General features: G+C 37.3%; 11 protein-coding genes across 11 annotated transcripts; 6 read left to right on the top strand and 5 right to left on the bottom strand.

The window, feature by feature from the left end:
• Positions 1 to 137: 137 nt before the first annotated feature.
• Positions 138 to 1,517, top strand: PRCAT00004406001 (putative carboxylic ester hydrolase; the record flags this gene model as incomplete). Its single annotated transcript, XM_062954397.1, has 1 exon — positions 138 to 1,517. The coding sequence occupies one exon, from the start codon at positions 138 to 140 to the stop codon at positions 1,515 to 1,517; it is 1,380 nt and encodes a 459-aa protein (XP_062811104.1).
• Positions 1,518 to 1,625: 108 nt separating this feature from the next.
• Positions 1,626 to 1,955, top strand: PRCAT00004405001 (uncharacterized protein; the record flags this gene model as incomplete). The annotated part of the gene is made up of 1 exon (XM_062954396.1): positions 1,626 to 1,955. The coding sequence occupies one exon, from the start codon at positions 1,626 to 1,628 to the stop codon at positions 1,953 to 1,955; it is 330 nt and encodes a 109-aa protein (XP_062811103.1).
• Positions 1,956 to 2,146: 191 nt separating this feature from the next.
• PRCAT00004404001 (uncharacterized protein) lies at positions 2,147 to 3,475 on the bottom strand (the record flags this gene model as incomplete). Its single annotated transcript, XM_062954395.1, has 1 exon — positions 2,147 to 3,475. One exon carries the CDS (start codon positions 3,473 to 3,475, stop codon positions 2,147 to 2,149), a length of 1,329 nt encoding a protein of 442 aa, XP_062811102.1.
• A 476-nt stretch (positions 3,476 to 3,951) lies between these two features.
• On the bottom strand, positions 3,952 to 7,206 carry PRCAT00004403001 (uncharacterized protein; the record flags this gene model as incomplete). Its single annotated transcript, XM_062954394.1, has 1 exon — positions 3,952 to 7,206. One exon carries the CDS (start codon positions 7,204 to 7,206, stop codon positions 3,952 to 3,954), a length of 3,255 nt encoding a protein of 1,084 aa, XP_062811101.1.
• Positions 7,207 to 7,536: 330 nt separating this feature from the next.
• Positions 7,537 to 9,522, bottom strand: YVC1 (Yvc1p; the record flags this gene model as incomplete). The annotated part of the gene is made up of 1 exon (XM_062954393.1): positions 7,537 to 9,522. The coding sequence occupies one exon, from the start codon at positions 9,520 to 9,522 to the stop codon at positions 7,537 to 7,539; it is 1,986 nt and encodes a 661-aa protein (XP_062811100.1).
• A 246-nt stretch (positions 9,523 to 9,768) lies between these two features.
• PRCAT00004401001 (uncharacterized protein) lies at positions 9,769 to 11,295 on the bottom strand (the record flags this gene model as incomplete). Its single annotated transcript, XM_062954392.1, has 1 exon — positions 9,769 to 11,295. One exon carries the CDS (start codon positions 11,293 to 11,295, stop codon positions 9,769 to 9,771), a length of 1,527 nt encoding a protein of 508 aa, XP_062811099.1.
• A 268-nt stretch (positions 11,296 to 11,563) lies between these two features.
• On the top strand, positions 11,564 to 13,162 carry PRCAT00004400001 (uncharacterized protein; the record flags this gene model as incomplete). The annotated part of the gene is made up of 1 exon (XM_062954391.1): positions 11,564 to 13,162. One exon carries the CDS (start codon positions 11,564 to 11,566, stop codon positions 13,160 to 13,162), a length of 1,599 nt encoding a protein of 532 aa, XP_062811098.1.
• Positions 13,163 to 13,584: 422 nt separating this feature from the next.
• Positions 13,585 to 16,690, top strand: PRCAT00004399001 (chromatin-remodeling ATPase; the record flags this gene model as incomplete). Its single annotated transcript, XM_062954390.1, has 2 exons — positions 13,585 to 13,647; positions 13,700 to 16,690. The coding sequence occupies 2 exons, from the start codon at positions 13,585 to 13,587 to the stop codon at positions 16,688 to 16,690; spliced, it is 3,054 nt and encodes a 1,017-aa protein (XP_062811097.1).
• A 79-nt stretch (positions 16,691 to 16,769) lies between these two features.
• On the bottom strand, positions 16,770 to 17,264 carry GPX3 (Gpx3p; the record flags this gene model as incomplete). Its single annotated transcript, XM_062954389.1, has 1 exon — positions 16,770 to 17,264. One exon carries the CDS (start codon positions 17,262 to 17,264, stop codon positions 16,770 to 16,772), a length of 495 nt encoding a protein of 164 aa, XP_062811096.1.
• A 264-nt stretch (positions 17,265 to 17,528) lies between these two features.
• On the top strand, positions 17,529 to 19,517 carry PRCAT00004396001 (uncharacterized protein; the record flags this gene model as incomplete). Its single annotated transcript, XM_062954387.1, has 1 exon — positions 17,529 to 19,517. The coding sequence occupies one exon, from the start codon at positions 17,529 to 17,531 to the stop codon at positions 19,515 to 19,517; it is 1,989 nt and encodes a 662-aa protein (XP_062811095.1).
• A 156-nt stretch (positions 19,518 to 19,673) lies between these two features.
• Positions 19,674 to 22,427, top strand: BGL22 (Bgl22p; the record flags this gene model as incomplete). Its single annotated transcript, XM_062954386.1, has 2 exons — positions 19,674 to 19,878; positions 19,942 to 22,427. 2 exons carry the CDS (start codon positions 19,674 to 19,676, stop codon positions 22,425 to 22,427), a joined length of 2,691 nt encoding a protein of 896 aa, XP_062811094.1.
• Between the last annotated feature and the right edge of the window lie 431 nt (positions 22,428 to 22,858).

The raw sequence follows: 22,858 nt of genomic DNA, 5'->3' as shown, positions 1-22,858 counted from the left end.
TGCATGTTGCTCTCGTCAAGTTACAGTTTAGGACAATTATGCTGGCCTGATTGTTCTTTTCGGTTGCGGAACCGATTTTCTCGTAGCATAGCAGGACATAAATATTTATTTTGTTGTTATATAAAAGGCATAGTACAATGGGGTTCAACTTGCTTAAGTCAGAGATTAAAAACCACTACCCTAAGTATCCGGTGAAATTTAGGTCGAAAGCTGCTAATGAGTCTTTGACTCTTTCAAAAGTGATTGAACAAAAGGTTCCAGAGCTATACGACGGTTCTTACTATTATGTGAATCCATTTTTAGCATCTGGACATTCCCAAACCGCCTACACAGCTTTAAGTAAGTTTGAAAATGTCGACTTGGTCAACTATAGGCGAAGATTGATAACTGTGGAAGTCGAAACATACAAAGTGCCCAATGGAGAGGAGCTAAACTATGATCACTGGAAAGGTGAAAGTACTTTCGCAATTGATTACGTTGTTCCCAAATCGTATAACGATGATACCCTGGATCATGAGGCCTTTAAACCGAAGTCTCAAATCAACGAATTGCCTCCAAGGACTTTCTATTTGGATCCTGCAAAAGAAGATGGCTTACTTGCTGACGAGACTAAACCTCTTCTTATTGCCTTGCACGGACTTTCTGGAGGATCTTACGAGTCCTATATTAGAGCATTTTTACATAAAGTTACAGAGGACCCCTATAACTTTGATGCTTTAGTTTTGAATGCTAGGGGTTGTGCTAATCATACTATTACCACTCCTCAACTCTTCAATGGATTGTGGACAAATGATTTGAGATATTTGATAAATGAGCATATTAGAAAAAAGTGGCCCAATAAAAGAATCTATCTAATAGGGTTCTCTTTGGGTGGTGCCATTACAGCCAACTATCTTGCTCAAGAATCAGATGATGTATATCATAATATCAAAGGAGCAGTGGTGGTTGGATCACCATGGGATTTTGTTGATAGCTCGTTCTATTTAAACGAATCCTACCTCGGTAGGCTTGTTTATTCTCCTACAATGTGTCAAAACTTATTGAAACTACTTGAAAAGTTTTACAGTACCAATTTGGAATTCCATTCTGTTATAGAAAATTACAAGGAGAACCCTGATAAGTACTCTTTGAAATATTTGAAGGACTTCGACAACACTTTCACTTCAAGGTTAGCTGGGTTTAACTCTGCTGATGAATATTACAGACATGCATCTCCCATACAGAGATTACTGAAGGTCAGAGTTCCGACTGTTATGCTCTCCTCCCTAGACGATCCTGTAATAGGGTCCAGAACCATGCCATACAGTGAATGTGAGCTCAACCCTTATCTCGCCTTGATAACTACATCTATTGGTGGTCATTTAGGTTATTTCTCTTTTTCAGGTTCAAGGTGGTATCCTGACCCCCTCTCAAAATTACTCAAGGAGCTTGATGAGAATTGGAAGTTAGATGATGTTGATCCTCAAAATTTACCTTCTAAGTTAGATAAAATATGGAAATATGATAGACTTGTATAGACTTAATTATACTTTTAATATAATTGAAAAAGTAATAAGATCGCTTTAAATATCGTTAAATCCCGAAGGTTAATTTTACCCCTACAACAGCACAACATAATATAATCTATGCACAAAAGGAACGTCAGCAATTCACAAGGTAGTTATGATTCTTTGAGACAAACAAGCTCTAGAAATCAGAGTCAAGGCCGTCAAGTCAGGCAACCTATGAAGTGGGTTAGAGCGGTGAGATCACTTCCTTCGAACCCAGAAAGCAATGATTTTTTAAAGGTTGATTTCATCGAAAACAATTTGAACAATTCCAGGAAACTCATTAGTAACATAAATTCATTAGCAAACACTAGTAGGGAAGCAGTGACCACGTCTCAATCAATTAATGAGAATTTTATGAGATTAAGCCATTTAAGAAATGAATTGAGGTGGGTTGAAGAGATCTAATTGACTACTAAATATTTATCCTTTAAAATATATAAATATCGAAATAAAGTGGCAAGACTACTTCGCCAACACTAATAAAAGAACTAAACATTATATAATGCACTAATTGTTTAAAGAAATTGTGTCACTTGAAGGACATATGACACCCGATTCGGTCAGCGACAAACTTAATAAGCTGCTACTGTTCGAATTCAACTACCTGTTGTCTCGAGGGTCTTTTGATTCTTATTTTGATGCTCATCCTGACCATCTTCTTCACTCACACTTTCATCGTCGAAGATTACAAAATCATCCATTGAAATAGGGTTGCTACCGTTGAATTTATCATTAACATCAGAAGATGCAACATCAGCGTTTTCAGCATCCGATGGAGGAGCTGAATGTTTATATCTAGCAGACATGACTGCATTTACGATAATGAGGATGATTCCAAGTACACTGAGGAAACCTGGAAAATGACTCCAAATTATTAAATCCCAAATAATTGAAAAAATCATACCGGTGTATCCCATCATAGAAGCTTTGCCCGCAGAGACTCTCTGTACACCAGCAGTTAGGGCAAACTGCATTAAAAACCCAGATATCCCAATAGATACGAACAAAAACCATTGGTATGCAGTTTTAGGAAGAACAAACTGAAGAGAAGGTAAAACAATAATTGAACTAATTGAAATGATAGTACAAGTCAACGATAAATAACTGACAGCTATTAAAGGATGTGCTTGCTTTCCGATCTTCCTCAATATAATATACACGGATGAACCACCAAGTACCCCAATTAATCCTACGCCTGAAGCCAATAACCGTTTTTCTGTTGAAGAACTCTCGATAGATTCATCCCCAGAGGTTTCACTATCGGATACCTTACCAAATAAAAATTTAGGTTTAGCAATTAACAAGACACCGAATAGTGATAATAAAGAGCATACACCTTCGACGACGGAATATCGTTCATGTAATATGACATATGCAAGAAACGCAGTGACCATTGGTACCAAAAACGTAATTGCCACTGCATCAGATAAACTTAAATACTGTAATGAGAAGTAAAGCCCAAAAACTCCCAAGAAACCCACAGTACCTCTTATCATCAATAAACGACGTAAATGTTTCGGACCCCATGGAGCATCCGGAACAGATTTAGTCGAGTACATGTATAAAAGACAGCAAACAAAGGTAATGATCAGCCTTGCAAATAAAATCTGAAGTGGATGAAGTGATCCGCTAAGCTCTTTATCCGTCACTAATAATTTGCACGTAACTGTCATTATGGAGTTGAAAAATTGAGACACTAAAAGAAGTGAATATCCTGAATAAGATAGTATCACATCATGGTATATCATATACGCAAAATCTCTAGCTCTTTCCAACCTTGACCCTTGTTTCGTCCTTCGCAATTCCTGTATTCTTTCCTCTTCAGCAAAGAATGAATCAACTGATCTTGTTGGGCTTAGTTCAGCCGTGAGTGGTTCGTCTTGTACATATGACATGTTCTCTTGCTTGTGCTGATCTATACCCATACTCTATTCTATAAACTCCGGTAGATATTATGATCCGATCTAATAAGAGTAGTGAAAAAATACTTGTGGATTCCATAAGTTCGATACATAGGAGATAGACTGACGCACTACATTAGAAGGGGTGTGGCAAGCTTCTCATCGTGGCAACCAGACCCCATGACTAATGGTCCTGTGACTAACCGAAAACGTCGCAACGTGCACCAGAATCTCCGAAATAGTCGTTCGCAACCTAAACTACCAACTTGAACCAAACCAGAAAGGGTAGGAATCGGATCAATAATGATCAATAACCAAAGTTTCTTCACTATGAGTACCCATTTCTATACAGTCGATGAAAAACAGAGAGTGCTTTTCTGATATTCAAAGATAGGCTTGAAATTATATGGCTGCAAGATCTCTTTCTACAAACTCGTACTAAAGTTATACATTATGTATTAAAAGTGATAGATATTTCGTAACAATAACGAGTAGGAGAATTAGTACCATAGATTTCTAGTCCCATTGATTTGATTGCTGATAGGTCCTTTATTTAAAATTGAGCTTGTATCTGTACCTTGAGCAAAGTTGGAAGTGAGAGACGATCCATCTTGCGGCAAACTTGTAGCAGATAAGATTGCTGGTGTGTGATGAACCAAATTAATTTTGATGTATGTCACCGTGCCGAATTCATCGTAAACAAAATCAAAATTATACCTTGGTGAGGTTCGGCATGCATTGAGAAAACTGGTCAAATTAAGGTTTTCATTACCTAACAAAGCTTTCGTCTGTTGGAACAACTTGAGGCAAGGAGCCAAACCAAATTCAAGCTGATTGGTATTGCTTAGAAGCTGAAAGGCATCAAAGATGGTTAATTGCAATAGATCATTGTTCGGTAATAAAGAATTTGCAGGTGGTCCAGCAGCACTTTCGCCCCAAAGTGGATTTGAAGTACTATTATTGTTCCATATTGATCCGTTACGAGAAGTATTAGAATTCCAAACACTTGAATTAAGGTTGCTCGGAGCTACCATTGGTGCAACATCCGCAGGTCTTGACCTGTTAAAAGGACTGAAAGAATTTGTGTTCATTGGGGCTTGATAAGAGCTTTGTGGCGCCATTTTATTGTGCCCGCTCCAAGGACTGTTCATTATACCCAGTTGAATATTCGGTGAACCGCTGGTATTTGCATGTGATAACAGCAGATTCTTCAATATATTGCTTCCTGGAAATATAGCCAGAGAAGATGTCGCGGCATTAGAATCCAGGTACGTGTTAGAAACGGTTACGGGAGTAGGGGTAGTCAGCAAAGGAACCAGCACTGGAGAAGTTAGTTGATTTAAAAGGTTGTTTGAAGAAGGGACTATTTCATCATTTATAGTCCTTTTTGGTGCAATATAATTAGCTTCTTCAGGAGCAGCAGCTGATACCCATCCACTTCCCTCAGAAGCCGTCCAAAGCTGAGCTTTTTGACTATCATCTGAGAGAGATGGTTTGACGCTTTCTTTTTCATTAATTATCCTAGATCTTTCTAACTTTTCTTGTTGCTTTCTTTCAAGAAGCTCCAGCTCTTTACGCTTTTGTTCTTCAGCTTTCCTCTGTGCTTCTTCTTTTATCCTAAGGTCCTCCTTTAACCGTTTAGCCTCCTCTTTCTTCCGCTGCGCTTCTAAACGTTTTTTCTGTTCTTCCTCTTTCCTCTGTAATTCTTCTAACTTTTTGCGCTTCAGCTCATCTCTTTTTTGTTTTGCTTCATCTTTCTTCCTTTTCTGTTCGGCCCTGATTGCCTCCTGCTTTTCTCTCAACTCTTCTTCCTTCAATCGCTGTGCCTCCTCTTTTTTCCTTCTTTCTTCTTCTTTAGCTAGTTGTTGCATCCGTTTTTTCTCCTTGGCTTTCTCTTTTTGCTTAAGTTTCTTCAATTCTTTTTCTTTTTTCGCATTCTCTTCCGCTTCCAACTCAGCGATCAACATTTTTGTCCTATCCTGAGATAGCTTCTCCTTGTATGCGTTGTTCAATCTTTCTTGAAATAACTTGATTACTTGAATTAAAAAGAGACGACGAATTTCTTGCATTTTCTCCTCTTCAGAAATCTCCGACTCTGTATCACTAATATCAATTTCTTCATCTTCATCTTCATAGTCTTCTACTCCATCCTCTCCCACATCTTCATCGTCATCGTCCTCGTCCACATCCACGTCATCTTCATCAGCATAGTCGTATTCCTCCATGTCTTCGTTTCTTCCTATTCCATTTACTTCTTCATCCTCTATATCATAATGATTCATATTGTCAATCTTTTGGAGTTCTGGACCATGGTCGTGTTTTAAGGAAAGTTCATGATCGTTCATAAGCTCATTGAGTCGCTTCAGATCCCGAAATGGTTCACTGGCACTATTTTCTACATCTTTAATAATATCAGATATATCAATCTTTTTAGAAAAAGCTTGATCTCCATCACTGTCATTTTTTAGTAGATCTTCTCTCTCTGATTTAGACTCTGATAATGATTCCAACATATCTATGAAAGTATTCCCGTCATTCTTTAACAAGTCTTCAGCAAATTTTGATAGTCCCTTAGATATTTCCTCATTAAAACTTTCTCCACTATTTTCTCTCGCTTCTTCTTTGAAAACTTTTCCCATACCTTGAAGAAATGCCATTCCCTTTTCCAATTGAGATTTATCCGCTCTTTGAAAATCTCGAATAATCTCTCTCAAAGAATTAGCTTTCTCAGCTATTTTTGTTTGGCTTTGTTTAGTTGACACTTGTCTGATTCTGTCTAAATCAAGTCCCTCTAATGCTTCAAAAAGTTTGGGATCGAGCAATTGATTGAACGCTTCCTGCTCATCCATTCCAGTTTGATTGTCATTAATTGCCTCTAGCATATTTCTGTTAGATATCATAGAATCATGGGAAACCTCAGGAGAGCATGAATCCCTGGGCCGACTAGAATCAGAATTTTTACGTGCTGCTTTAACGGCTCCGTGATTGTGATTACAATTTTCACCATCATGAGAATGTCTATGCTTTGCTTGTCTTTTTTGAAGTTTGTGTTCCTGCTCTAACATATGAAATCCTCCAAATAGAAGTCCAGGTAAAGCATTTAGATCATTTATGTCCCTAACCTCATGTATAAAGTCGATTATATCATCAAAGTGAGTATCATATATGTTTTCAAGTTCATCTTCTATGACGCTATTTTTTCTACCACAGTACGAACAACTGCAGCCAGATGATCTAGAGCTTGATTGGGCGAAGTTACTGTGATGCGACAGACTAGCGGCTTTTATTTCATCTCGAAATAATTCCATTATCGATTTTTTATCTATCTTAACTAATTTCATCTTTTCAGTTTCATTTAAAGATTCCCAAAATTTCTTTAAATTCTCTTGCTCCTCTAAAGTTGCGTTATCCCATATATTCGCTATCCCCTTCTGACCATGGCAATCGTTCTTTTGATTTTCAGTTTCTTCTTCTAAGCTCTCCACAATCACATCACCATTAGGTGCCTGTTTTATCACTCTCGAAGTAGGATAATCATCTTCTGGATTGTTCAATGTTGCTCTTATGGCCAGTTTATGATCACTATCTTTGCTCTTACTCTTCTTTTTCTTCTTCTTTTTGGCTATGTTGTCGTTGCTTAAATTTTGAGCTGGGGCACTAGTTGAAGTATTGCTTTGTTTTCCATAGTCAAACAGTATATCATCCCCATTTCTGAAGTGTGACTTATCTAGTGAGCCAACTGAGTCCTCTGGCATTGTATACTTATTTATTATAAGTCTACTAGGGTTTCACTATTATTAGTTCCTCTCTCCATTAAACTTTCAAATTTTCTTTCACAGTAGTCGGTAAGAAGTCGTTTTCGCATTACAGGAAAAGTCTCATAGTTGGAGAGCTCTACGTAGTTAAGGCAAATCAAATTCATACAAAGTATGATAATATTCTTCAAATACTATTACAATAGAGATCAAATAATGAATACGGAAGAGTGGAAATGACATACGTTTGATAACTTTTACATTGAAACATGTGTGTGATGACCTATGTTTTTAATATAACGGAACAAAATAGCGAGAGAATTCTCAATACTATTTCTTTAGCTCTCTAATTTCACTCTTGAGTTCCTTATTTTCATTAACAACGGATTCTAAAAGGGCAGTAAGCTGATCCAACTTTGCATATATCTCATAGTATTCCCATTTAATGCCTGCTTTGCTTGCCTTTTCGACAGGCTTGACTATCCTTTCGATGTCTCGATCAAACTTTTTCAAATCAATTCTGAATTCTGGATCTTCCATCTCTCCAGCTCGTTGATCTGCGAGAACTCGGGAAACCTCAGTATCATGATCGTGAACTCCTTCTCCTTCCAATGTGATGTCGCTAGGGTAGCCGTCTGTCAAATCCCATTCGGTATCGAGCTCATTGGCATCATCTGGTAGTCCCTTAAACCTGTTGTACTGGATGCGTCTAGCGATAGTCAATTCATAGGCTGTAATATATATGAGTAAAGGTGAATAAATTATCATCATAGTGCAGCGGTTCAATGTTTTAAACACATTTCTTGAGAAGATGTAAGAGAAAGGGTAAATTGCCATTTCAATAAGGTTAAACGGTGGAACATATAGATCTTGATCTGGAGCTCTAATATAGCGCAAAGTCTTCTGTGCCACTAATGCAAAGTATTCATCTGTAGCATTTTCCACTATAGCAGCGTAAGCGGTAGAGTACAAAGCAATCAATATGTTCATAAGGATGACCGTCAAAAGGAATGAGTAGATGTAATACAAAACTGAGGCATACGGAGGTACGAGCTTCGCAACGACTCCAAAATCTGATCCACCCACAACAGATTTGATCAAAGAAATCAAGATGCGTTTTGTGGCCTCATTCTTCCCATCAGAAGCATCCAATCCCAAAAAACCTTGTAAAAAGCCAATAATGACAACAAACAATAAGACGAAGAAAATAATCGATTCCTTCATCATTGTCTTCACAACAACAATCATCACTCCGACGAATTTCTCTGCATCCAAGTATAAGAGCAATCTGGTCCACATGAATGGAGAGGCGCATGATAAAATTCTAAACGAAATTTCATCGTAAGATTCTCTTTTTTGACCCATGTTGTTGAGACTTGTAAACCTGAAGATAACTGATATTGTTATGAGGGTATACATTAGATCGTTGAAAACATTCCAAAATCCCAAATAGTTATATCCAACATGATAGAACTTAATAACTTCGTCACAGACTGAACCAAGAGTAAACAAGTAAAATATGACCTCGAAAGGATCTAGTCCAGTAGTTTCTTCCGCATGTGAGTTAACTATGATTGTAAAGAGAATCAAGTAAACAATGCTGAAAAAAATTTCTAAACAACTTTGATAAAATGGAGTTTTAATCCTCGAGGGATCGAAATGAGTTTTGATTGAACTGGAAGAGACTCCTTTGTACAACACGTAAGAGTGAGGATCAGTTGAAGACTGAGTAATCCATCCTCTCCACATCCACTTGATACATCTCTGATACCCCGATGATCCAATTATTGTGGTAGAATGCATGTCCACTGCAAGTTCTAGTGCGTTTGCTGGATCTGAGTCCTCTCCACTAAGCCTGATAGTGTATCTGTGACACAACATCCCTAAGAACAAATACTCATCATCAGTTGTGTTTCCTATTATAAGTGCAGCTAAGTGTTGTGCTGTCGTAGCTCTTAAAGAGTATAAGTCATTATTGGCCAACTCATATTCAGCCTGTTGCCAGTACCAATCGCACACTTTAAGCAAGCAAAATACAAGTGAAGCTCTATACTTATATGAAGATGTACCTGGCTTTCCATCGCCCTTCCCACCTGCTGCTGTGTAGACCAAATCTATGACATTCTTGTTAATTATTGGCGAATTTTCGCCAATTACATCTATTTCTTTGAAAACAATTGGAATTACTTTATCAATTAATGTCTTTAAGTTAAGACATATCCTAAATGTTTGCTTTGAATTGGGACAGAACTTCCAGTCTCCACCATTGATGCCACAATCTGCACTGCTTTCTATATCAATCGTATTATTAGTCATATGATATAGGTCAGCAGTAAGTCTATGAAGTAAATGCTCCTCCTACAGCTTCGAATTTCAGTCCCTGCCATCAGATTCTCTGAATTATATAGATAATAGATAAATATGCGCGTCGATGAAATGGTCTACACACAACCCATATTGGAGCTTATTCAAGAGCTTAAATGTCTATAGGTTTATAAATAGTTATTTTAAGATAAGATATAGAAAAAGCAATTGCCGTTGTACACCAAGGAACTCTCATGGTTAGAAGTCCAAATAAGCTTCAATTCCAACTGCCAAAGTTAAACCCATTACTATATCGTACATTCCTTTGTTTGTTGTGCCTTCGAGTACTGGGTACTCATATAAGGTGATCCATCCAAGAGTGTTATCATCGGGAGAATCATCAGGCGGATTTGCATCTCCATACAAACCATCGCCAGCTTTATAGTAGTGGTGAATTTCGGAACCAGCGCCAATGTCGTACTGCAAACTGTCACTGCTAATACGGTTCGAAAGTTGTTGCTTGGGATGAAGCTTGTTGATGCTTTTATTAAAGGAATGGATTATTTTTTTGTGAATTTTGCTTTCATAGGGTCTGAAAAGACCAAGAACTTTGGGTATATCATCGCCGTAGAAGCATTTTTTCTGTTCTTCCGGTCTGTCTTCAGAATGCTTACCTGAGAAACCATTCGCTTGAAAGTTTCGATGAAAATAGACATTCTTTTTGCCCACAAGTTTTAAATAATCAGATTCTTCTTCTTCTACTTCTTCTTTCTCGTTCAATCCACGTGGAACATTAGCCATCTTGGTTCTTAATTTTTTCATTTTGCTGCTTCTTACTCTGGGGATGGATCCTATGTCCCATTTTACATCGTGAAAGTCTTTAAATTCGTAATTTTTAAACAGATAAGAATGGTTTGTATCATCAATAATTTCGTCAGGTATGAATTTAGGATCTATTACGACTGGGAGCGATAAACCCTTAAATGTTTGATCTTCAGAAGCTTCAATTTCTCCTTTCTTCAATACTTTCAGACAATGAACTGCAATTGTGAAATAGCCACCTTCAGTTTCAGGCTTCTTCGTGACCTTCATGATTGGTTCCTTTTTCTTGCTCATCTCCATAGATTCTACATCTCTGAAAGTTAATGAGTATCCATTTTTGGAGGAAGGATTTCGAGGATCTCCAAAATATTGAATCTCAACATAATATCCCGGCCCATTACGACAGTAAACATGCTTCAATGTGGGATTGGTGGTCAAGTACAAATCCTTTCCAAATTTGAGGATATGATATTTCCAGAAGTTAGTTCCCAGTTCGTCACTTTCTGTATTAGACATCGACGATTTCACAGAGAGGCTCGATCTAGAGCTGCCGCTAGCTCTGTAGAAATGAGATGATGAACCTGCGGAGCTGCTGGATGAAAGTCTACTCCTTGGTAAGTTCAAAGAAAATCTTTTATGTTTCTTATCCAGTCCATCATTCGAAACATTTGAGTGGTTCTGTCCTATCAAAGAGAGCCTCTTCATTTTGTGTTTAAGCTTCGAAGTTGGGCTGTTCTTCTCCTTATGACCGATAGGAATGGGTGACTCATTCGTACTTATTGTGTCAATTGGTATATCTGATCGTCTCTCTGCATCCTTTACCTCAATAGACTGTAAGTTGGGGTTTTCCTCTCTAAATTTGCTAGTTAAAGGTGACAGTTCTATGTATGAATCAATATAAGTCACCATATCCTCGTCAGTACTGGTTCCATTAATTTCTAAAGAAGTACAGCTCCGTTCCATTTTATTCGGAAGACCCTTATCCTAGAGAGATTCATAAAAATTGTCTTGAAAGTTGCTTAATTGAAAGGTTTGAAAATATATATACCTGAGTGAGCGAAGAATGTAATGATTAGCGTATGCATGCAAAAATGTATGGGCTGTATTTTTTTGTTATATACACTAAGTAGTAATACAAAGTAAACAAAACTATATATCGAAATATACATACATATATATATATATAAGTTCAAGTCTCAAATATACCATAACTATAGTACTATAGTATTTCATGGGTGACTTCCAAAATGTTGTACAAGTGGATCCATTACCTCAATTAAAAAATCTTACGGTGGGTGCAACAGTTGGGGAAGGGACTTTTGCAATCGTGAAGGTTGGCCAGTTAAAGAAGGATCCAAAACGGATTGTAGCTGTGAAATACATTCACAGAGCGACTTCTCATTCAAAGGGTGTGAATGATGAAAAGATAGGTATAGAAGTCAGGATACATAAAGAGTGTTCCGGTCATCCCAATATAATCAACTTACATATGTTTGGAACCGATAACATTTGGGTGTACTTGGTGATGGAGCTTGCAGAGAGTGGAGACTTATTTGACAAGATTGAACCCAATGTGGGAGTAGATGAGGAGATAGCGAATTTCTATTTCAGACAGTTAATCAATGCAGTTGATTATATACATCAGAAGGGAGTCGCTCATAGGGATATCAAACCAGAAAACATATTATTAGATAAAGAAGGAAACTTAAAGTTAGGTGATTTTGGTCTAGCGACAGTATATCAGAGAAGAAAATCTAAAAGGTTATCACACGAACAGTGTGGTTCTCCACCATACATGGCCCCTGAAATTCTAAGTTCAGATGGGTATGATCCTGTTAGGTCTGACATATGGGCATGTGGGATGGTTCTATTTGTTCTACTCACTGGACAGATTGCGTGGCAGGAGCCTAAGTATGGCATTGACGAAGATTTCACTAAGTACGTAGACTATGATGGCAAATTATTAGAAGCGCCTTGGAACTATTTTAGTGCTTCAGTTCGGCCACTCTTACAGTCCATTTTGAAGTCGACTCCGTCTAAAAGGTTTACTATGCTCCAGATAAGATTGCATCCATGGGTTAATCAGAGCAATACGTTCATGAACATAAATAACCAGTGTAAGGACAGCGGAGTCTTGGCAGAGAGATTAATTTCGAGCTTGCATGTAGGTCTATATGATGATTATCTTCAGGAACTCTCGCGAACCAATATTTCGAGCAACGATGTCAAATATGTGAGTTTATCACAACCAACTACAGCTAATGCGTTCATGACTAATAGTTTTGATGAATTTGTTCCTGCCACCCAAGATCCATCCACTTTCTTCCAAAGAACTGCTCTTCCTGACCATTCAGAAGATGCATACGAAAGAATTTTGAAAATCGTTTCAAAGGATCCTAGTATACTACAATTTACTTTGCCACAGCATAAAATGTCACAGATGACCAAAAGTCAAAATCATGTCATTCAATTCAATAAACTACAACTTAATGCTACTCAAAATTTGACTAGGTTCTTTTCAGTTCTACCAATAGAATCACTCACATCAATAATTAAAGACTCTCTCAACAGAATTGGTATTAGAACACTGATTAGTGATAACCATGAGATACAGCAAGAATTGGCACTGAAAGCAATATACATCAACATTAATGCCCTAGCGGATAGATCAAAGTTACCTTTAAAGGGTGTCATTAAAATTATGCAATGTGATCCACTGCTATCGCTTTGGAAAATTGACTTCATAAAAACCAAAGGTGATCCTCTAGAGTGGAGACTGTTTTTCAAAAAAGTTACTCTATTATCGAGAGATGCTGTTTTTATAGAATAATTATGGTGATGTAATGCATAATTCATAGAAGATTTATAGAAATAATATATCCAAAATCGTTAAAAAAGATCATACTATTGGAATATAATATCATTGGAAATAGAATATTCTGATTTTGATTCAATGGTACTTCTACAGGAAGTGTTATATCTTAATCAATATCTTCAGGTTCAGTTATAGCTTCATATAAAATATGCTTCATCCTATGAATCCTATCATCCTATTTACAAAGAATACTTATCAAGTTACACTCTTCTGTGCGGAACAGAAATAAGAGCCTTCTCTAAATTTCATTTGAGCTTCTTACGCGATATTCGCTGTGGACGAATTTATGTTGATTTTCTTCGATTTTATTTGTACGTTTTCGAGCACGAAAAATATTTGTTATTGAACTTATTCTATTAAATAGACCTGATATCAAAATGAGTGAAGTTCATCTCAGTCAGAGTAATAATGTTCAGCTTGATAACAGCTCTGAGTCAAAGGTATGTATTTACATTTTCAAACTTGGATGAATGAATTGCTAACACTATATAGGCAACGTCTGTGGAAGTTGAACCGGAGAAAAAAATTAATGGAAACGGCGTAAATAATTCTTTCTCTATGTCAGATAATAGGCTGAAATACTTTGTGAAAGAAGAGAAACAAATTCTTGATGTGAGCAAGGTGATCAAAAGGTTCAAGTATTTGTTGGGGTTAACAGATTTGTTTAAACATTTTATCAACGCGAAGGCAACAAAGGACCCTGTGATTAAAGAAGTGTTGAACAAAATAGAGAACGACAACAGCACGATTGAAGCAAACAAAAAAAGACGTAAAACGGAGAAAGAGGAGGACTTGGAATTGTTGAACGATGAAGAGGACACTCCTACTATCACAGAATTCAATGAGAGTCCAGGTTATATTCATGGTAAATTGCGTCCGTATCAAATTCAAGGTCTAAACTGGTTGATATCTTTACATGAAAATAATTTATCGGGTATATTAGCAGATGAGATGGGTTTAGGCAAGACATTACAAACTATTTCGTTTTTGGGATACTTGAGATTTATGAGAAATATTAATGGGCCCCATCTAGTCGTCGCTCCAAAATCGACTTTAGACAACTGGGCAAGAGAATTTAATAGATGGATCCCCGACATTAATGTATTGGTTTTAATGGGTGACAAAGAAGAGAGAGCGAATTTGATTCATAATAGATTAATGACCTGTGATTTCGATGTGGTGATTGCCTCATATGAAATAGTCATTAAAGAAAAGTCATCTTTCAAAAAATTTGATTGGGAATACATCATTATTGATGAAGCGCATCGAATTAAAAATGAGGAGTCATTGCTTTCCCAAATAATAAGACTATTTCATTCTAAGAATAGATTGCTTATCACAGGTACTCCATTGCAAAATAATTTGCACGAATTATGGGCTCTATTGAATTTTATATTACCTGACGTCTTTGGTGATAGTGAAGCTTTTGACAGCTGGTTTCAAAACAAAGACGAAGAAGACAATATTATCCAACAATTACATAAAGTCTTAAAACCGTTCCTTTTGAGGCGGATTAAGTCGGAAGTTGAGAAATCTCTTTTACCTAAAGTAGAGATGAATATATATGTGGGCCTCTCTGATATGCAAAAGAAGTGGTATCAAAAAATACTTGAAAAGGACATTGATGCAGTTAATGGAGCAAATGGGAAAAAGGAATCGAAGACAAGGTTATTAAATATTGTTATGCAGTTAAGGAAATGCTGCAATCACCCGTATTTATTTGAAGGAGCAGAACCTGGACCTCCGTTCACAACTGATGAGCATTTGGTTTACAATGCTCAGAAAATGATCATTTTGGACAAATTATTGAAAAAATTGCAGAAGGAAGGTTCGAGGGTTTTAATATTTTCTCAGATGAGTCGTATGTTGGATATTTTAGAAGATTACTCTATCTTCAGGGAGTTTACCTATTGCAGAATTGACGGCCAAACCGATCATGCTGATAGAATTAATGCGATAGATGAATTCAACAAACCTGGTAGCGATAAATTTCTTTTCTTGTTGACTACAAGAGCTGGCGGTCTTGGTATCAATTTGACTACGGCGGATGTTGTCATCTTGTTTGATTCTGATTGGAATCCTCAAGCTGATCTCCAAGCTATGGATAGAGCACATCGAATTGGCCAAACTAAGCAGGTGAAGGTTTTCCGATTCGTAACCGAGAACGCTATTGAAGAGAAAGTTTTGGAAAGAGCTACACAAAAACTAAGGTTGGATCAATTAGTCATTCAGCAGGGCAGGAACTCAAGTAATGTTCAAAGTAACAAGGCTGCGTCGAAGGGTGATCTATTGAACATGATTCAATATGGAGCATCAAATGTATTTTCAAAAACCGATGATGATCCAGGTTCTACTGATGATATCGATATTGAAAAGATTCTACAATCATCAGAGACGAAGACGGAACAGCTTAATAAAAAGTATGCGAAATTGGATTTGAGTGCGTTGCAACATTTTTCAAACGATGAATCTGTTTATGAATGGAATGGTGAAAATTTCAAGAAAAAGGAGCCTGCTACTATTGGGAATATTGGACATGCATGGATCAACCCAGGTAAGAGAGAGCGTAAGGAAAATTATTCCATTGACATGTACTATAAAGACGTTCTCAACACTGGTAATAGGTCAGCACCCAAATCGGGCCCACGTCCGCCAAAGCAATTGAATTTATATGATCATCAGTTCTACGCACCCAAGTTGTTTGAATTATATGAGTTGGAGAAGAATTTTTATAAAAAGCAGACACGATATCAAGTTCCGCTCAGAGCTGGCGCCCCCAAGACATTAAGAGAAAGACAATTAGAACAAAAACTTGAGCAGGACGAAATAGATAATGCAAGGCCGTTAACTGAAGATGAAAAGCAGCTAAAGGAAGAGCTATTATCTCAAGGCTTTTCAAATTGGAATAGGAAAGATTTCAATCATTTTATTCTGTTGAATACCAAGTACGGTAGAAATGCAATAAGTGCAATTGCTGCTGAATTTGATGACAAAACAGAGGATGAAGTGAGAGAATACGCTCAAAATTTTTGGACTGATTATAAGGAAATAGAAGGGTACGAAAGATATATAAGCCAGATTGAAGCCGGAGAAGAAAGAATACTAAAAATAAAGTTGCAAAAAGAATCCTTGAGAAGGAAATTGGCTCAGTATAAGTATCCCTTGCAAGAGCTCAAACTTAAGTACCCACCATCATCTTCGAATAAGAAAACGTTCAGTGAAGAAGAGGACAGATTTTTATTGGTACAATTGTACAGATTTGGTCTTGATAAACCAGACGTTTATGATAAGATTAGAGACGCGATTAGAGACTCACCGTTGTTTCAATTTGATTTTTTTCTTCAAAGCAGGAATTCCAGTGAAATCTCAAGAAGGTGCACGACTTTATTGGCATGTATAACAAAGGAAATAAACCCAGATACAATGAAGAGAAAGAAAGGAGGACCTTCTTCATCTGCTAGTAAGAAACAGAAAACAAATTAATAATACTAACTGTATTTCATATAAGTCTATATACATGTTCAATTGTATGTTTACTCTTTTTAAAATCTAAGCCCCTTGGTCAATCAAAAAGTAATTCTCTTAAAAGTGCTTCAAATTGTGATGGCGTCGTCTTCGATTCAAATCGCTTCACAACTTTTCCATCTTTGTTGACGATGAATTTTTCGAAATTCCATCTAATTCCTTTAAAACCAAGCGGCCCGGGCTGTTGTGTTTTCAAATAGTCATACAACGCTTCAGTATTCTCCCCATTTACACGGACTTTTTTCATTATTGGAAATGTTACTCCGAACTTATCCTTGGTGAATTTCACAATATTTTTAACTTCCAAGGGCTCTTGGTTGCCAAACTGATTACAAGGAAACCCTAATATTACTAACCCGTTGTCTTTATATTTCTCATAAAGCTCCTGTAACTCTTTATACTGAGGGGTGAATCCACATAAGCTTGCAACATTAACAATTACTACAACTTTATTCCGCAAAGTATTTAAATTGTATTGTTTGCCATGTCCATCAGCAACTTCAAACTGGTAAAACCGTCCCTGGTCTTCCATACGTATCAATCAGCGCAGAGAATTAACTATTGAACCTTTGATTTCTTCAAAATAATAAAACTGTAGCGATCATATATTATCACCTGTATTGACATATATTCTGTACTGCATATATTTGGATTATTTTATCAAAACAAACAGCGGTTCTCCCTACAATAATAATACAGTTCGATTGAAGAAGAAAAGTTTAGGCAGTTCCAGGAAAAGGAAATTGGTCGATATTTTCAGCTGTCGGATCGAAGTCAGTAACCATCACTCATAGAGATGGGTGCATTTGGGTATACTGAGACGATCGAGGGAGACATATACATTCAAAGGTTATCATCTTATATCAGGAGAAATGAAGAGGCTTTGGCCAACGGATTACTCTGCTTTTCAAAAAATAGAGGGAAAACCAAAGTGAGGCCCCTAAGATTGAGCTTCAGCCTTCACCACTTGTACTATATCACTGAAAGAATTGATTCATGCTCACTAGGAGTCGACGTTGGCCCACTAAATATTAAATTGGACATTCCAAATCACGAACCAACATTTATTCTGTTTATGGCTAACAATGCCAAAAACTCTAAACATTATGATAACGACACTAGGTCTATTTCGTCGATAAGTTCTGTGAAATCAATCGTGTCCAGTACTTCAGTTTACTGGAGATCATTTGGATTCAATAAAGATCCTAAACTTACTAATAAAGAATTGAGATATCTATATTCCTCGTTCACAAAAATTCCATGTTTGATAATATCTCCAAAAACGAAAGTCAGCAGCATCACCTCATACGAGGAGTACCCTTGTGACACCTTGGTTCCGGTTAGGATGTTCAAGAATTTGCAGGTGCTAGAAATAGTTGATTATGAACCGAATGAAATATTTGGATGGAACACATTGAGTGATCAACTAAGAATTTTGATAATAAAGAACTCTAAAACACATCACATAGAAGAAGTCTTATTTAATTTAGTGATCGATGATGAATCGGGAAGGTCGAGCTTCATATCACACAAGCAGACGAAGAAACACAATAATCATTTCAACGGGGTTGAAGGGTCACCGACGCATGAAGCTCACGAGTATCCACAGTATAATAACAATGCATTTAAGTATCCTGTTAGAGCGAGGGCTACTACTACAGGAACTGGATCTCTTCCTAAGGAATTGGAGCTTAACGATATTTTGGTTACTAAAAATCCAAAGGATTATCAAACACTTGATGAACGAAGATGGTCCTTATTAAAGCAACTAACAGTATCTGAGACGTCTATAACGTCAATACCACCGTTTGTTTTTAAGCCACTAGGAAATCTAGTGAAACTTACTTTATCAAATAATCTATTAGAAGAATTACCTGAAGGTCTTGACCAACTTACTAATATTAAATACCTCAACTTTTCAGATAATTATTTGACAGATCTCACGAATTTACCAAAAAACCTACCCAACTTAACAACTTTAAGCTTCAACAATAATAAAATAAAAGACATACGGGGTTTGGAAGACCTTATTTCTTTGGAGAAAATTGATCTCCGAAAAAACGAGTTGGTCAAATTGAGTGATTTGAAACCCATTGTTTTGTTATTTAAAAACATTCCACACAAATTTGATAATGTATACCTCTCAGGCAACAGGTTACTGAAGACCTATAGAACAGATTTGTTTAATTTATTTAACGGCGTTAGGTTCAAAAGCCAGATTAAGATTGATGATTCGAGACCTGGTTATTTTGAGGGTGCTTTGTTATTAGACGCTACATCCTCAGAGAAAGCTTTGGATAAGTTCTTAAAAAAAACAGCGAGATTGACCCCAATTTCCATAGATACGCCTCCAATTCTTAATAATATTTCAGATCTAAATGGTAACTTGAAAACTCCTGAGCATCCTGAAAACCTAACGGAACCTTTTGCAACTTACGTCACCATTGGTCAGAATGAAAATTTACAACCCTCACCGACACGAAGCTTTGATTCGTCTACTCGTACTCCAACCAAACAACCAGGGGTCTCGCTAAATCAGGTAACAGTGAGCTCGCCTTTGAGTAACAATCAAAATTTCACTAACAAATTGGATCAAACATCTTTGCAGTTAAAGCATGCAACTGCCCCAGCTGGCCCGTGTAAATTGTCGCCTTCATCTGGACCAAGCGCTGACTCTATGAGGAGATCTTCTGCATTTAATCCTTTAGATTCTTCAGCGGCTAGTAAGAATGCTGCTCCAAATATTATAACACATGTGCAAGTAACTGCACGTATGAGTACTTAGTACATTTCAGTTCAAAATATTTGTAAGAATTTGCTTCGAGCTTAGTTTTCCACTTCATTTTTAATAAATATATAATTTAGAACATTTCTTTTCTCGATAATATTTTTGCAGCAAAAAACTATCGAAACCCATTATTTGGATAAAGGACAAAGCGCTATGACGAATAATAAATTATTCATCTTCTTAGCCTTTCTCTTACTGATATTTGGCACAGATTCGGAAAATATTACAGACGTGAACTTGGATGTTAAAAATGAATCTGAGTTTACCCTCAAACTGAGAGCTTACCAAGAAGGCACCTTCCTTCTTCCAAATTCAAAGGTTGATCAAAACTATGAATCTCCTCCTTATTACCCATCTCGTTAGTATTAACTGAAAAAAAAAAGATCTATTAAGCAATGAAATTTACTAACACACAATACAGCCGTTGGTGGAAGATTGGAAAACACTTGGCAAGAAGCCTATGAGAAAGCCAGAAATTTAGTTCAAAATATGACAATTGTTGAGATGGTGAACTTGACTACTGGTATTGGATGGGGATCTGGTCCTTGCGTAGGAAATACAGGTTCAGTTCCTAGACTTGGGATTCCAAGTTTTTGCCTACAAGATGGTCCAAATGGGGTCAGATTTACTGATTTTGTTACAAATTTTCCTACTGGTCTTGCAGTAGGTGCCACTTTTAATAGAGACTTAATGTTTCTAAGGGGAAAAGCAATTGGGAGAGAATTTAGAAGTAAAGGGGTTCATATTTTTTTGGGACCGACTGTAGGACCAATTGGCTTAAAGGCTGCAGGAGGTCGTAATTGGGAGGGATTCGGCGCTGATCCATATCTTCAAGGAATTGGAGGTGCTGCAACAGTTCGAGGAATACAAGAGGAAGGCGTAGTCGCCACTGTAAGACACCTTATAGGAAATGAACAGGAACACTTTAGGCAGGTTGGAGAATGGAAGGAGAATGACTGGCAATCACTTAAAAGTTCTATCAGTTCTAATATTGGTGATAGAGCAATGCATGAAATATATCTTTGGCCATTTGCGGACGTTGTAAAGGCTGGCGTCGGTTCTGTTATGTGCTCATATAACCAGGTCAACAATTCTTATGCCTGCGAAAATTCCAGAATAATGAATTATTTGTTAAAAGAAGAATTAGGATTTCAAGGATTCGTAATGTCGGATTGGGGTGCACAGCATACTGGACTTCATTCAGCATTATCTGGGCTCGATATGACGATGCCTGGTGAAATATTCAATGGCTGGACATCAGGAAAATCCCACTGGGGTCCACAATTGACTGAGGCAGTGTACAATCATACTCTTCCATTGGAAAGACTTACCGACATGGCAGTTAGAATATTAGTACCTTTTTTCACTTCAGATGCCATTGAATTACCATCAGAGCAGAGAGCACCAAATTTCAATTCTTGGACACATCGTACACTTGACCACGAGAACGCTTTTCATAAATCGGGTCCCTTGGTCTTGCAGAATAAGCATCAGGATTCACGTAGTCAGTTCAGTGAAGATGTCTCATTGAACGTTTCAAGAGAGGCTGTCATTCTATTAAAAAACGAAGGTCAGTCCTTACCAATTTCTAAAACGACATGCAGAAAGCTACTTGTAGCAGGAATTGGGGCAACAATTGATCCCAATGGGTTCAACTGCATCGACCAACAATGTGTAGATGGTGTTTTGACGACTGGATGGGGTTCTGCAGCTGTTAACAATCCATTTGTGATAACGCCATATGAAGCAATTTCTAAAAAGGCCATAGCTCAAGGAATGGCTGTCGACTTTTCAAGAAATGTTAATAGGGCAGCCGATTTGGCTGAATTTGTTGATGTAGCTATAGTTGTTGTTAATGCCGACTCCGGAGAAGGATACATTAAAGTTGATGGCAATTATGGAGACCGAAAAAATTTATCACTCTGGCACGAGGGAGATGAACTCGTAAACCGAATTGCTGCAAAATGTCAAAAGACGATTGTGATTGTGAACTCAGTAGGCCCAGTCGATATGGAACAGTGGATTGAAAATGACAATGTAGTCGGAGTTGTTTTTGTTCCTCCCCTAGGTCAGTACGTCGGGCGTGCAATCTCTGAAGTATTATTCGGGGATGTGAATCCCTCTGGAAAATTGCCGTTTACAATTGCGAAAAATATGAAGGATTACGTCCCAATCATTGAGGATCTCGAATCAGAGAATCCTCAAGACAACCTAGAGCGAGACATATTTCTTGATTATAGATATTTTGACAATAACAGCATTGATCCACGTTTTGAATTTGGTTTTGGGCTTTCGTACACCACATTTAATTTACATAGTCTTGAACTAAAAAAAGTTGATGTACCTTCAAAGCTAGTGGGCAAATTTGTTGAGTACTTGCCTCTACATAAATCTAAACTCCAAATATGCGACCCAGAGGAAGCTCTATTTCCGTTAGACAAGATTAAATATACTCCATGGCACATATATCCCTATCTTTCTAATAAGAGTACAAGTGAAGATAAAAAGGCTCGTTATCCGGAAGGCTATAATGAGAGACACAGACATTTCCCACCTGCTGCTGGAGGAGGACCAGGAGGCAATCCAGCATTGTGGAAGGTATTGTATCAAGTCACTGCCGACGTCGAAAACGTGGGTGATTTAGGTGGCTCGTTTGTAGCCCAGTTGTACATCGAATATCCAAAGACTATTATGCCATCACCTCCTAAAATTTTGAGAGGATTTGACAAAGTGTCACTAAACGTCGGAGAAAGTAGGAAGGTCAATTTCGAAATACTTCATAGAGACTTGAGCATATGGGACCCTGTAACGCAAAACTGGGTAATTCAAGCAGGAAACTACAAGGTTTGTTTAGGATCATCAAGTAGGAGGTTAATGTCATGTGGCGAAATCGGCGTTGGATATTGACCATATAAGATCCAAGCTCAAGATAAAAGTTGCTAACATCCTTTCATTGGTATTTTATGGCATTCTTAATATATCGTGGCAAAGTCTTATTCTGAATTAATACCAATGCGATATAACAAAGCTATTTCAAAAAGCTAGGTTCATAATCTCACTTAGCAAAAGTCACCAAAGCACCAATTTGCAGCAAGTTGCTCTACTTGTCAAAGAGACAATTTTAAGGAAGTAACCTGAGCTCCGAAACCATATTAACCAACCAAGGACTTCTAGACACTATAAATTTTGCTTTTACGAAAAAATTCTTGAATTGCCTAGAATATTGTTCATCCTTTGTCAAATCGAGACCAAGCAAGTGGGTGCCTTCAGTTAATTTCAATAGCCTTGATCTTATTGTCAATATACTCTGCCTCGACTTCAAAATGCGCTTTGCGCAT

Source organism: Priceomyces carsonii (assembly GCF_900007245.1).
Source record: "Priceomyces carsonii strain CBS4050 genome assembly, scaffold: Debaryomyces_carsonii_scaffold_5, whole genome shotgun sequence".
Classification (NCBI taxonomy): domain Eukaryota; kingdom Fungi; phylum Ascomycota; class Pichiomycetes; order Serinales; family Debaryomycetaceae; genus Priceomyces; species Priceomyces carsonii.
The sequence above is the reverse complement of the archived record's forward strand: the minus strand, read 5'-3'. Positions and strand labels throughout refer to the sequence as shown.